The sequence below is a fragment of the Mobula hypostoma genome, chromosome 22, assembly GCF_963921235.1.
Source record: "Mobula hypostoma chromosome 22, sMobHyp1.1, whole genome shotgun sequence".
In the NCBI taxonomy this organism is placed as follows: domain Eukaryota; kingdom Metazoa; phylum Chordata; class Chondrichthyes; order Myliobatiformes; family Myliobatidae; genus Mobula; species Mobula hypostoma.
In genome coordinates this window covers 30,610,491-30,623,917 of record NC_086118.1, presented here as the reverse complement: position 1 = coordinate 30,623,917, position 13,427 = coordinate 30,610,491, and the positions used below count along the sequence as shown (strand labels likewise).

Below are 13,427 nucleotides of genomic sequence, written 5' to 3'. Positions count from 1 at the left end.
AAAAATGTGGAGAAAACAATGGGATGAAGAGAGAACAGGAAGATATCTTTACAATATCCAGAAAGAAGGGAGATGGTGGAGGAGTGCAGGAGGGAGGAGGTGATTGAGCTAAAAATTACATTGTTTTTGATGATGAAACACAATAATGGGTGGTATGAGTATTGTAATCAACAAGAAATGGTTCAGCATGTACTGGTGAGGTGTACAAGATATAATCAAAAGAGGGGATGGCTGATTTTAAAGTTATCACAGAATAATATACAATTTAACATTAATCGTATTTTGCAGAATAGATCACAGGATTACTGCTTTAAACATATAGTGCACTTCCTAAAGAATACAGGTCTTTTCCATAGAATTTGATACAAATATAAACGTATGGAGATAAGATATCCTGACCCACACTCCAGTTCAGAAGGTTATGATAATGCAAGGAAGACGAGGAGGAGGAGAAGTTAGTGTCAAGCAGAGTGGCCATGGAGCAGCAGCTCCTGCAGCTCAGTTGAGTTTGGAGCTGGAGTGAAGGACTGAATCTGCCTTTGGGAGTCACACTCATGCAGGAATGGTGGGTAGAGTGGCAGGAAGTGACAGAGAAGATGGAGGTAGTGAACAGGAAGTGGTAATGGGTGATAGGAGTTGTATGGAGGAAGGCAAATGGCAGGTTTGTGGGAAATGGAAAAATAAGCAGCAAACTGAGGATTGTAGTGGCTTGTCATCCAGTGATGAAGGCAGTGGACAGGATTTAAATAAAAGAAGAAAGGAAGAGTTTAAGGCGTTGCTGAGTTTTGAATGTGGGTCTGTTTCTGATATCAATCTGATTGGATTAACTAAGGATATGAGAAAAGTGTTAGGTGATATTATGAGCACAAGACCTTTAAGAGATGGGGTATTCATAGTGTTTTGTAAAGATAGTAAGCTACTTAAGAAAGCTCTAGGGTTAAAAGCTGTGGAAAGAAGGAAAGTAACAGCAAGGAGTTATATATTGAACGACAAAGGTTTTGGAGGGTAATCCCTGGAGTGCCTCTAGATGTATCCATGGACCAAATTTATTTAGTCGGGGGAAAAGTTATAGATGCTAGGTGTTTAAATGGGCTTTGCGGTGGAGTAAGAACCGGTAGCTTACCAATGTTGATTAACATTGATGAATAAAAGCTGTCAGATAGGATTAATTTAGGTTATATGAGTTATATGGTTTGAGCCTACGTTCTGCCCCTCTGAAATGTTCCTGAATGCCAGAAGTTTTTGGTCATGTAGCAGCAGTGTGCCAGGGTAAAAAGCAGTGTGGGAGATGTCCTAGAGAAGATAATTGTGGTTGTTATGAAGAAAGACTTTGGCCAAGATGTAGAAGTTATGGAGGGGAACATAGCTCTCCTTATGCAGGGTGTCCTGTATATAAGAAAGCTGTTGAAGTACAGCATGTACAGGTAGAAATGGCCATATCATATGTACAGTAGAGGCTCTTCAGAAAGTACAGAAGGCTGTGTCAATGGGACCTATTAATATACAGATTACAGATAGTTCAGAGTCAGTGTGTAAAGTGCATGATTTTATACCAAAGGATTTGATTGATTGTTGATAAACCAAAATTGGTTACTTAAAGCCGGATGTAAAAAAAAATACAAGCTATAGAAAAATATCTAGAGATAAAAAGCTTGAGTCTAGAAGTTATTAATGATGCTTTATAAGGAGGGGAAATAATATTCAGACTTCTATGAAGGATTGCTAATGTTTTTCTCTTTTTTTCTAGTTTTTTTACAATGGTATACAAGAACTTTATTAGCTAACGGTCAGGGGATTTTATTGTTCTTAGTACTATGTGGGGTTGTAATGACATAAATGTACACATGTAAAATGGGCGGTGGTGGAAGACTTTCTGGAAGAAAAGTATTTGATATGCTTGCATGATGCTCAGAAGGTGGGTATAATGGAGGAGAAGCAGGAGGAGAAGAAGAGAAGAAGAAGATAAAAAATCATTGAGAGGGACTGCTGTTTTGTGAAAGTGTTGCTTGTTGTCTCATTGTGGGCTTTGCTGTGGAGGGTGAGCAGCACTAAGGAGGATAGACTTTTTTATTTTTGTCCCTTATTCCCTCCACCCCCTAAAATCTTTTAGTCATGGCAGGTAAGCTCTTTCCTGTGTCATGCTCCTCCTGTGAAATGTGGAGAACTCAAGGATGTTGCCCGAATCCCTGATGATTGTGTGCAGGAAGTGTCCAGCTGCATTTCCTAACTGACCACATGATGGGTCTGGAGCTGTGTATGGACTCACTTTGGAGCACCTGCGATGCTGAGAGTGTTGGGGATAACACACGTAGAGAGTCGGTCACACTGCAGTTTAGGCACCTAAGGAAAGGGAAGGAATCGGTAACTAACAAGCAGAACGGTAGCAAGAGAGTAGTGCAGGAGACCGCTGTGGTCAGCTCCCACTGGAACAGATATACCGCTTTGGATACTGTTGGGGGAGATGGCTCATTAGGGGAAGGCAGCAGTAGTCAGGTTCGTGGCACAATGGGTGGCTCTGCTGCACAGCAGGGCAGGAAACAGAGTTATTGTGGTAGGGGACTCCATGGTAAGAGGAATACAGGAGCTTGTGTGGTCGTGAACAGGATTCATGTTTGGTATGGTGGTTTCCAGGTGCAGTTAGGGATGAATCAGACCGGCTGGAAGGGGAGGGTGAACAGCCAGTTGTCATGGTACATGTAGGTACCAATGACATAAGAAAATAGTAGGAGAAGGTTCTACAAGTTGAACTAATCTTAAATAAATTAATTTAAAAGTAGGGCCTCAAAGGTAATAGTATGAGGTTTGCTACCTGTGCCACGTGCTAGTCAGAGAAGGAATAGAAGCAATTGGGATGAATATGTGGCTTGAGCAGTGGTACAGAAGGGAGGATGTTACATTCCTGAGGTATTGGAATCATTTCCGGGGAGGTGGGAACTGTACAGCAGAATAGTCTACATCTGGGCAGGACCAGGATAAATGTCCAAGGGGGATTGTTTGCTAGTGCTGTTGGGAAGTTTTTAAACTAGTATGGCATGCAGATGGGAATCCAGGGAAAGACAGGGAAGTAATGCAGAGACCAAAGGAAACGTTAGAAAAGAGAAAAGTCAGAGGGGAGTACAGAAAGGTCAAATGCAGAGGACACAGAAGTTTCTAGATTCTAAAAGGGCAATGAGTGTAAGGGCACTTTATCCGAATGCCCATGGTAATCAAAACAAGTTCAGCGAACCTGTGGCACAAAGGGGTATGACTTAGTGGCCAGTACAGAAATATGGCTGCAGGGTGGAGATGATTGGGAATTAAATATCCAAGGTAACAGGTAATACAGGAAGATTGGCAGGAAGGTAAAGGAAGTGGGGTAGCGCTCTTAGTTAATGATGAGGACCGGGCAACAGTGAGAGATAGGGAGCAGAATGTTGAGTCCATCTGAGCAAACATTAAGAATAAATAGCAAAAGGGGAAAAATCATTGGGAGTTGCCTATAGTCCACTGAATAATAACATTACAGTGGCACAGGCAGTAATCCAAGAAATATCTGATGCGTGTAAGAATGGAAAGGCAGTTGTCATGGGGGACTTGAATTTGCACATTGGTGAATTGGTCAAGGCAGTCTTGAGGAGGAAATCATAGAATGCATCCATGATAGCTTTCTTGAACAGCATGTTAGTGAACCTACAAGGAAAAACATTAACTTAAATCTGGTCCTGTGCTGTGAGACAAGTAAAATTAACAATCTTTTGGTTAGGATTCACTTGGAAAGAGTGATAAATGAATTAAATTTCTTAACATTTCGAGGATGCAATAGTTAGATTTAAAACCTGTGTATTATGGGAGACTACAATGAGACGAGAGAGGAGCTGGCGAGTGTGGACTTGGAACATAGGCTATATGGGGTGGCCGGTTGAGTAGCAGTGGAAGACTTTCAAAGAAACTTTTCATTGCGCTCACAAAAAATATATTTTAGTTAAAAGCAAGGACGGCAGGAGTGGAGAGGCCAGTCCTGGATAACTAAAAAAATCAAGGAAGGCATCAAACTATAAGCTCATGTATGCAAAGTTGCAAGAGTAGTACAAAACTGGAAGACAGGGAAATCTTTAAAGCAGCAAGATTTACAGCAACAAAGAACTGCTAATAAGGCAATAAGGAAAGGGAAGATAGATTATGAAAGTAAACTAGTACAAAATTTTAAAACAGTAGAATTTATTTATATCATCATATGGAGTAGAAATTGGTGGCTAAAGTGAATATAGCTCCCTTGATAGACTTATTCATAAGATAAGGTCACATGGAGTTGAGGGTTGAGGGAATTGGTTAACCAACTGAAGACAGTTGGAATAATTGGGTGTTTGTCTGGTTGTCAGTCAGTGTTGAGCAGAGTACAATAGGGTTCGGTGCTGGGCCTGTGATTGATCACGCTACACCATCAATGATTTGGAAGAGGGGACCAAGTGTAGCGCATCTAAGTTTACTGATGAAACTAAATTGAGTTAGTTGAAAAATACATCAGAGGAGGCAGGGAGTCTGCAAAGAGACATAGACAGGTTAAGTGAGGGGTAAAGGTCTGGCAGATGAGCAAAGTATTGGTAAATGTAAGGCCATCCACTTGGGAGGGGAAAATAGAAGATCAGATTATCTAAATGGTGAAAGATTGCAGTTTTGCTGAGAGAATTGGGATGCTTGTGCATGAATCACAAAAAAGTTGGTTTGCAGGTGCAACAGTTTACCAAGAAAGCAAATAGAAAGTTGGCCTTCATTGTAAGCAGGACTGAATTTACAAGCAAGGAGGCTATGCTGCAACTATACAGGGTACTGGTGAGGCTGCATTTGGAGTACTGCATGCGGTTCGGGTCTCCTTACTTGAGAAGATATACTGGCCTTACAGAGGGTACAGAGGAGGTAGACCAGGTGGATTCTGAATATGAGGGGGTTAGGCTGAGGAGAGATTGAGCCACCTGGGACAATAGTTGCTGGAATTCAAAAGAATGAGAGGGGATCTTTTATAGACACGTCAAATTATGAAAGGGAAGAATAAGATAGAGGCAGGAATGTTGCTTCCACTGGTAAGTGAGACTAGAATTGGGGGTGCAGCCGGAAGTTTCAGAAGAGTAGATTTAAGATGGAGGTGAGGAGAAACTACTTTTCCCAGAGTAGTGTGTCTGTGGAATTCTATGCACAGGAAACAGTAGAGGCTATCATATTAAATATATTGAAGATGCATAATTTCTTTTTCATAGCAGGGGAGTTAAGGGTTATGGGGAAAGGGCATGTGGGTGGTTCTGAGTCCACAGCCAGATCAGCTATTGAATGGTGGAGCAGGCTCGATGGGCCTGATGCCCTACTCCTCCTCCTATTTCTTATGTTCTTGTGTTGCTGTTGTCAAGGATGCAGAAATCACAAAATGCATAATGCATTGGTAATTCCACTGCAAAAACTCATTGCTGCCAACTCACTGACCCAAGCTCTGTTAATAAAAGTAGTGAATAAATAGGATACAAATGTACTAAAAATAGCAAGATTTCCATCAAAAGATATCAATGATTGCCGAAAGAGGCTTTACATCAGTTTACAATACAGAATGGTTCTAAAGGTTTCATGCCATCAAGCTGGAAAGAACTCAGAAAAGATTTACGAGTATGTTGTCAGGACTTAAAGGACTGAGCTATAGAGAGAAGATGAACAGGCTAGGATTTCACTCATTTGCACATACGAGAATGAGGGGTGACCTTACAGAGATGTATAAGATCATTAGAGGTATAGATAATAGGATGGACACGCACAATCTTTATCCCAAGGCTGGGAAATCAAGAACTAGAGGGTATAGGCTTAATTGAGAGGAGATTTTTAAATGAGAACTTGAGAAGCATTTTTTAATACCCAATGGGTGGTCTGTATATGAAATGAACAGTTAGAGGAAGTGGTTGAGGCAGATACTGTACATTAACAACATACAAAAACACTTGGACAGGTATCTGGGGGAAAAGCTAAGGCTTTATAAGGCATTGGTTAGATCGCACTTGGAGGATTGTGAGTAGTTTTGGGCCCCTTATCGAAGAAAGAATGTGATGTTCCAAAGGAGGCTCATGAGAATGAACAAGAGAAAATCTGCAGATGCTGGAAATCCAAGCAACACACACAAAATGCTGGAGAAGTATCGATTTCTGGAACTTCCAGTAATGGCCCCCACTTCACCATTCCCCATTCCCATTACCCTCTCTCACCTTGTCTTCTTACTTGCCCATCACGTCTCTTTGGTGCTCCTCCCTCTTTTCTTTCTTCCATGGCCTTCTGTCATCTCCTATCAGATTCCCCTTCTCCAGCCCTGTAGCTCTTTCACCAATCAACTTCCCAGCTCTTTACTTCACCTCTCCTCCCCCCTCCCGGTTTCACCTATCACCCTGTGTTTCTTTCTCCCCTCCCTCCACCTTTTTACCCTGACCCTTTCTCCAGTCCTGATGAAAGGGCTTGGCTGGAAAAATCGACTGTACTCTTTTCCATAGATCCTACCCGATCTGTTGAGTTCCTGCAGCATTTAGAGTGTGTCACAGGAATGATCCCGAGAATGAAAGGGTTAATATATGAGTGCTTGATTGCTCTGGGCCTGTACTCACTAGAGTTCAGAAGAATGAGGGGTCTATCTTTGGAAACCCCTTAGATATCGAGAAGACTAGATAGTGGATGTTTCCTATAGTGGGGGACTCGTGAATCAGAGGGCACAGCCTCAGAATAGAAGGACATCCCTTCAACAGAGGCGAGGAGGAATTTCTTTAGCCAGAGGGTGGTGAATCTGTGGAATCCATTGTGACAGAAGGCTGTGGAGATCAAGGTGTCTGGTATATTTAAAGGAGAGACTGATAGGTCCTTGATTAATTAGAGCACCATTACCAAAGGTTATGGAGGGAGGGTAGGAGAATGGGCTTGAGAGGGATAATAAATCGGCCATAATGGTATAGCGGAGCAGACTTGATGGGCCGAATGTCCACATTCTGCTCCTATGTCTTATGGTCTAAAAAGATCGAGAGGAATATGGGTCTAGTTTGTATGGGCATCTTGGTAGACATGGACCAGTTCGGCCAAAATTCTCTGACTAAAGTGATTACATTTCAGCTTTCTGTTATTCTAATAATGATGGAGTTTACCAAATATTTAGTGTTGATTAATAATAGGTATAATTTTAGTGGTGGTAATTTCTGTGACAAGTATTACTTCTAATATAATCACCTCAATAGAAATATTTGAGTATTATACTTGCCTCTCTTGATGTGGGTTTTCCTCTGAAGAATTCGTTGTTCTTTGAGTTGTGAGGGGGATTGAAGCGAGGCTGCAGGAAAATACACCCATTGGCAATGGCTTCCAGTGGGGCAGGTCCTTCATATGGGAATCCCAACCCAATGAAGAGCTGAAATTTAAAATCAGAAGGAAAAGGAAAATGATTAGGATTGCTTAGCTGTCATGTCAATGCTCAAACAGGAAGAAGCCAAGACCAAAGAGGCCCAGTTTCATTTGGGTTCTGATAAGGGTATTGCACATTGCTTAGGAAAGATTGATTTCTTTTTTCAGTACTCTGTTGTCCAATTGCTTCTTTGGGTTTTAAATCTCTATCAGAAGCAGAATGGTGGTGCAATACAAAATGCCACATTAAATTTTTATGTCAAAGTTTTCAACATTTTGACCATCAGTTGTGATTCCGTATCTTAAAAAGGACCCAAAACACATTGATATAAAATTCATCTAACCACTTATTTTAATGGCACATTAAACACAGAACCATTTACACAAATGAATGCTATAATGATACTATTTAAACACACTTAAGGCTCCAGTTTGGTACAAAGCCTTTCACATAAAATGGAAGAACCACAAATATAATTTATAAAACCAAAAACAATTTTATCTAATGAAGCAAATAGTTTTATTGCAATAGCATTACTGAGGAAAAAACAATTATTTTCTGCACCAAATGAGTTACTTATCTTTCAATAGCTTATTTTATAGAGTGCATGCAAAACTTATTTAAAATATAGTTCAAAAATTGAAATTATATTGCTTGATTGCAAATATATTACAGGAATATTAACATTAAAAATGAATTCTTGTGCTGATGAAAACCCCCAATTTTGCATTAAAAAGCCAAAGAGTGCAGATGCTGGAAACTGGAAATCAAAACAGAAAATCTTAGGTGTATTCAGCAATGTACTTTTCAGATAGAAACATAGAAAACCTACAGCACAATACAGGCCCTTCGGCCCACAAAACTGTTCGGAACATGTCCTTACCTTAGAAAATACCTAGGGTTACCCATAGCCCTCTATTTTTCTAAGCTCCATGTACCAGATGTGACTGTTTTGCTATTAGCTTAGAATCAAATGCTCTACTAGCAGCATGCATACATATGTGCAAGAGAGAACTAGAGGGAGATTATCTTAGTACACAGCACATTACATAATTGCAGCAAGTACAAATGAATAGTTGGATAAGACATTTGCAATCTCAGTGAAAGACCAGATCGCCAGTATATCCCCTTAATCATTAAGGCTTAATGATGAAGATAAAATAACATTGAACTCCAGGGAAAGATGTTGAATTAGAGTGAATATATCAGATTCAAATGCGGTCTCATAAGTGAAGTCAAAAGAGGGAAGGATGAAAATAAAAGAGTGTATACGCTGAAACCTAAGATGAACATCTCATATCAAGTACTTTTCATTAAAACTGGAACATTTATTAAATCTGTTTTTGATTCTAAAAAGAATCATAGGATGGTAAAAAAGAAGACTCTTCATGTCTGCGCTGGCTCTTCCCAAGACCAGTGCAGCTATTTCCACTTCTTCCACTTTTCCAATTACATTGTTCAATTCTTCTGGGATATAGAAAGACTTATAGACTAATCTTACAATGATTCTCACTCCGATTAATCAGTGAGTATGTGATTACTACAGATATTAATGTACATTAACTCAAATGCAAATGATTTGTGACTTAAGGAATGAAAGCTGGAAATCTGACCAAGCCTTATTCTGAAACACTGTTTATCTCTGCAGGAACTACAAATTAAATCTTCAGGGAGATGAGTACACACTCACTCATTTTATGACAGGTTTTTGGCACCCAGGTCCCGAAGGTCAACAGCAAAAGAAAAAATATCTGCTTACTATGCTGTATTCAGGCAGATACATAAGGTTAGGAGACTGACAGTCTGCATTTTCACATCAATTTGAAAAATAAAGCTGAAACTTAGTTCTTTGCAGTGCAGGTGACCACACATACAAAAATAGAATTGATCAAAAAGGATCTGAAACTATTAAACAAAATCTTCATTGCTTCACCCATTGGTCAGTAGATATCCCTGCAAAATCTTAACAGTTATTAAGCATAATCAATAAAATAAATCTTTCCAAACCTGAAGTACAGTATCCCATATCGTGAGTAACCAGTTTGATTAACCAACTCGTTAACATAGGGTCTGCAGGATGCAATTTTCTGGTAATGTCACATTATGGCAGCGAGCCTCAGAAAATCAACTCTGTAAATTATAGGATTTCTACATTTCTTTTAAAAGTATAAATATATTGTAAACCAAGATCTGCTGCATCCTGTTGCCTGCCATAGACTCTTGTTGAATTAGGTTCATGGGGTTTAATAACTTCTCCAGGATCTTCCAAGTGGTTATTTATTCATTCACTACAAAAGAATCTAATGCTGGCCATGAGCCTGAACCTGAGCTTGGTGGAGGCAGGGCAAAATGATTGTCCTTTAATCTATTTCCATGAGGTGTGTTAATAATTTAATTATTTTTGAAAACTGGCTTTGTCAGTGTTAGTAGTTGGTTACTTTTAGAAACCTGGGGGTGGGAAGGGGGGAGTGAGGAGGTAAGTTTTTTTCGGCATTGCTTGCAATCCAAGAGGAGGATGAGGAGGAATGTTTCCTGGATTGAATGTGCTGCATTTGGGAACAGTCCAGACTGTTCCTTGTACAATCAGCGATATAGCTTTAGATGGAGACTAGGATCAGATGCCCTTGTGAACAAGCTCTTCTGGAGGTGTGGATTGGACATGGTTACTGTTGTAATCTGCCCCTGCATCCTTTGCACATGGCTGGCCAAAGTTATCAATCAGGTTAACTTTCATAGGGAGGAAACAATCAAGAATCAAGCAGGCACGAGGAATTCTGCAGATGCTGGAAATTCAAGCAACACACATCAAAGTTGCTAGTGAACGCAGCAGGCCAGGCAGCATCTCTAGGAAGAGGTACAGTCGACGGCCCGAAACGTCGACTGTACCTCTTCCTAGAGATGCTGCCTGGCCTGCTGCGTTCACCAGCAACTTTGATGTGTGTTGATGAAGGGTCTCGGCCCGAAACGTCGGCTGTATCTCTTCCTAGAGATGCTGCCTGGCCTGCTGTGTTCACCAGCAACTTTGAAGAATCAAGCAGGTACACTTTGGAGCTTAAACTCCATCACACAGCACTTCCCATCTAAAACCTTCACCTTCCACCCTAGGTAATCCTCCTTGTTAGTATTCAGCCCGTTTGTCTCAAACATATTTAAACACTGTGAAATGTGAGTAGCTTTGATGTGACTGTCAACACTGACGACATGCGGATATTGCCCTTGTGAGAGAAGCAGGAATTAAGAAACTTTGATTCAGAATAAGACATTCCCCATTTAAAATGCAGACAAGAAGGAATTAGTACTGAGGGGATTATAATTCTGAATTATTTTCCCCTGTGTACCTAAAACATACAATATATCAAAGTCAAGGTAGGCAGATTTTTCACTAATGAAGAGGTGAGAGGAGGGGACGTGGTCAAGAGTTAAGAGTAAGTGTTGAGTGCAACATCAGATTAGTCACAACCTCACTGAATGAAGGGACAATACTGAGGAGCCACATGGCCCACATCTTCTTCTTGCATTCTTAGTAATAAATAGTTAATATCAGTCAGTCATATGATACAATCCTTACAGTGATACAACCTTGAAACGGTCGATTGTTTAAAAAAATTGACTTTTCATATGATGAGTTCCATCATTCCTTGAAGCTAAGATACATTCTAGGATGCCCTGGGACACATCATCGGTGATGAGGGTCTTTTAACACCAGACACTCCCGCCCAGGAGACTCAGCTAGGGTTGATAGGGCCCTGTCTTGTGTCCCAGCTGCACTTGTCCACGAGTCACACCTCTTGATCCATAGCTATCTGAAGAGCCATCAGCACCATCACAGAGGTTTGTTCAGCAGCCTCCGTGATCGTTCTAATGGCTCTATCTTTGCAGTCCACATAAAGCCAAGGAGAGAGGTGCACTCCACCTCTCTATAGGCTCGCATTGGGTCCTCCACCCCTGTCCCTGGCACTGTTCTACCAGCTCCTGGTACTTGGCTTTCTTACACTCAAATGCCTCCTCAAGGAATTGGTGCAGTTCTGCCAGGTCACCTGCTTTGAGGTTTTTGACAGAACGACCACACCAGGCATCAGGGATGATGGTGCGATGAAGTCAGGGAACTTTAAATGCTTTCCAAGATCGACTTTCAGTTGTCAGTCAGACGCCATAGCGAGCAAGCCTGCTGGTGATCAGGGCTGAGACGGTGGTTGGTCTCCAGCTGTGACAAAGGCTATGGGCTTTCTGGGTTGGCAGAGATGCTGACGGTTGTTAATTGCCGAGGAGATATTTCCCAATGGATCTTTACTTTGCAGTCCCCAGAAGCACCTGGGCCATGGCATCAGTGGTAGTAGCCTTCTTCTCGGGCTTTTGGGCAGCTGTTGAGAGGTGCTCCTGGGTCCCTCTGCCAGGTGACAAGGTTCGCTGGACTAGGCAGGATGTCGTACACAGCCTGGATCACGAAGCATGCACTGGGATTCTGCCTGCCAGATGCTGGACCAGGAGATCTTCCGTTTCAGCACACCCTCCCACCTTGTCCAAGCTCCCTGTTGCCCCAGTACGCACGTCCTCGATAGCTGTTTGCACCTCTTTCTGGATAAGTCTCTGCTCTGTGTCTGTTGAAGTGGGTTGAAGGGAAGCTGCCCAGTCCCACCTGACCAGACACCACTGTCCTTACCAGATCCCTGTAGCACATAGGTGACTCAACCATCTCGACTGCATCCTGGCCCTTCCGTTTTTTTTGCCTGTCTGGACCTCAATGACTGTTGATGAGACTTTAGTATATAACAAAAAGCAAAATAAAATCAAACACTCAAACTAAGCATTTGGTCTCTATGTGCTTTAGTACAGAATCTTCTAGATACAATAGATTATTTTCAGATATCAAGTTCAAATTTAATTGCCATCTAACCATACATGACTATCCATGAATACAGCTAAACAAAACAGCGTACCTCTGGTGCCAAGGTGCAAAACACAGTTCCAACACTCATACACAGCATAAGGCACGGATAGCACACATTAGATAGCTGTAAATATAGTCACACAAGAAGAAATATAACAAATCTAACTTTGTTTGTTGCATGTCAGCCCCTGCCACAATGGTAACACAATTGTCTGGCCATGGCCAGCCTGGTTTCTTGTTAGACACTACAATTTTGTTCACGCTCACTTTCATTTCTGACTGCAACTCGATTGCATCACTGCGATTTCATTGCAGCAGTAAATTCAACTGCTCTTTTAAATGTAAGTTGTGCTTTAGTTAAGAGCTATTTATGGATGCTTTCTTGTAAGATTCCACAAACTAAGTGATTTCTCAGTGCATCTTTAAGTCCACGACTAAACAGACAATGCTCAGATAATCTCTTCATTCAGTGAAGTACTGATGTTGAAATGGACTCTCCTTCTTTTTGATTCCACTCATGAAACCAAAAGTGTTCTGCAATCAACAATTGCATCAGTTCTAAACTTTCTTATATTATTTTTACAAAATCAGCAAAGCTCATTTCTGCTTGTTTGTTTGAAGCAAAATGTATGCCTTTAAACCTAATATATTTAGGAAAATTGGTACTTGTTTCTCATTGGTTATTTCATTTGCTTCAAAATACTGCTCAATTTGCTCATTATATAAGATCCAATTATCTGCTGTGTAATCAAATACATCTTTCTGATATAGCCAGCAATTTCTGCCCTTTTTCTATGATTATTATCACCCAGTATTCACTTCCTATGAACCTGTGCATTCCTCTGTTTGCACCCTTTTTAAAAAAAACTTAATCATGTCTTCCCTTCTGAATAACGTGTGTTACATAGCTTTTTAAAAAAAACTTAGCAGTCTGCACTTATTGGGTTGCATTTTTCACTTGTTGCTCCTCGCTAGTATTTTTTAGTTTGAACGTCTCGCTGTGCTTCAACAGGTCAGTAGCTGTTTAGAGTTCATTTTAAAACATACCTCATCACTAACGTTACGTTTTGTAACTTCAAAACATTAAACTAATACAAAGGAAGACACGGGAGTCTGAAAATGTGAGTCTAACCTCGAGGCATTACATGGCAG

The 13,427-nt window shown here is 40.9% G+C and overlaps 1 protein-coding gene across 4 annotated transcripts in view; it reads right to left on the bottom strand.

Moving 5' to 3' along the window:
• Nucleotides 1–13,427, bottom strand: part of LOC134336513 (alpha-1,6-mannosylglycoprotein 6-beta-N-acetylglucosaminyltransferase B) — a 930,404-nt gene that overhangs the window by 43,313 nt on the left and 873,664 nt on the right. For all 4 annotated transcript variants that reach the window (XM_063030783.1, XM_063030786.1, XM_063030785.1 and 1 more), the window contains one exon: nucleotides 7,247–7,393. In XM_063030783.1, coding sequence (XP_062886853.1) covers nucleotides 7,247–7,393 — 147 coding nt within the window. The remainder of the gene's footprint in view (nucleotides 1–7,246; nucleotides 7,394–13,427) is intronic.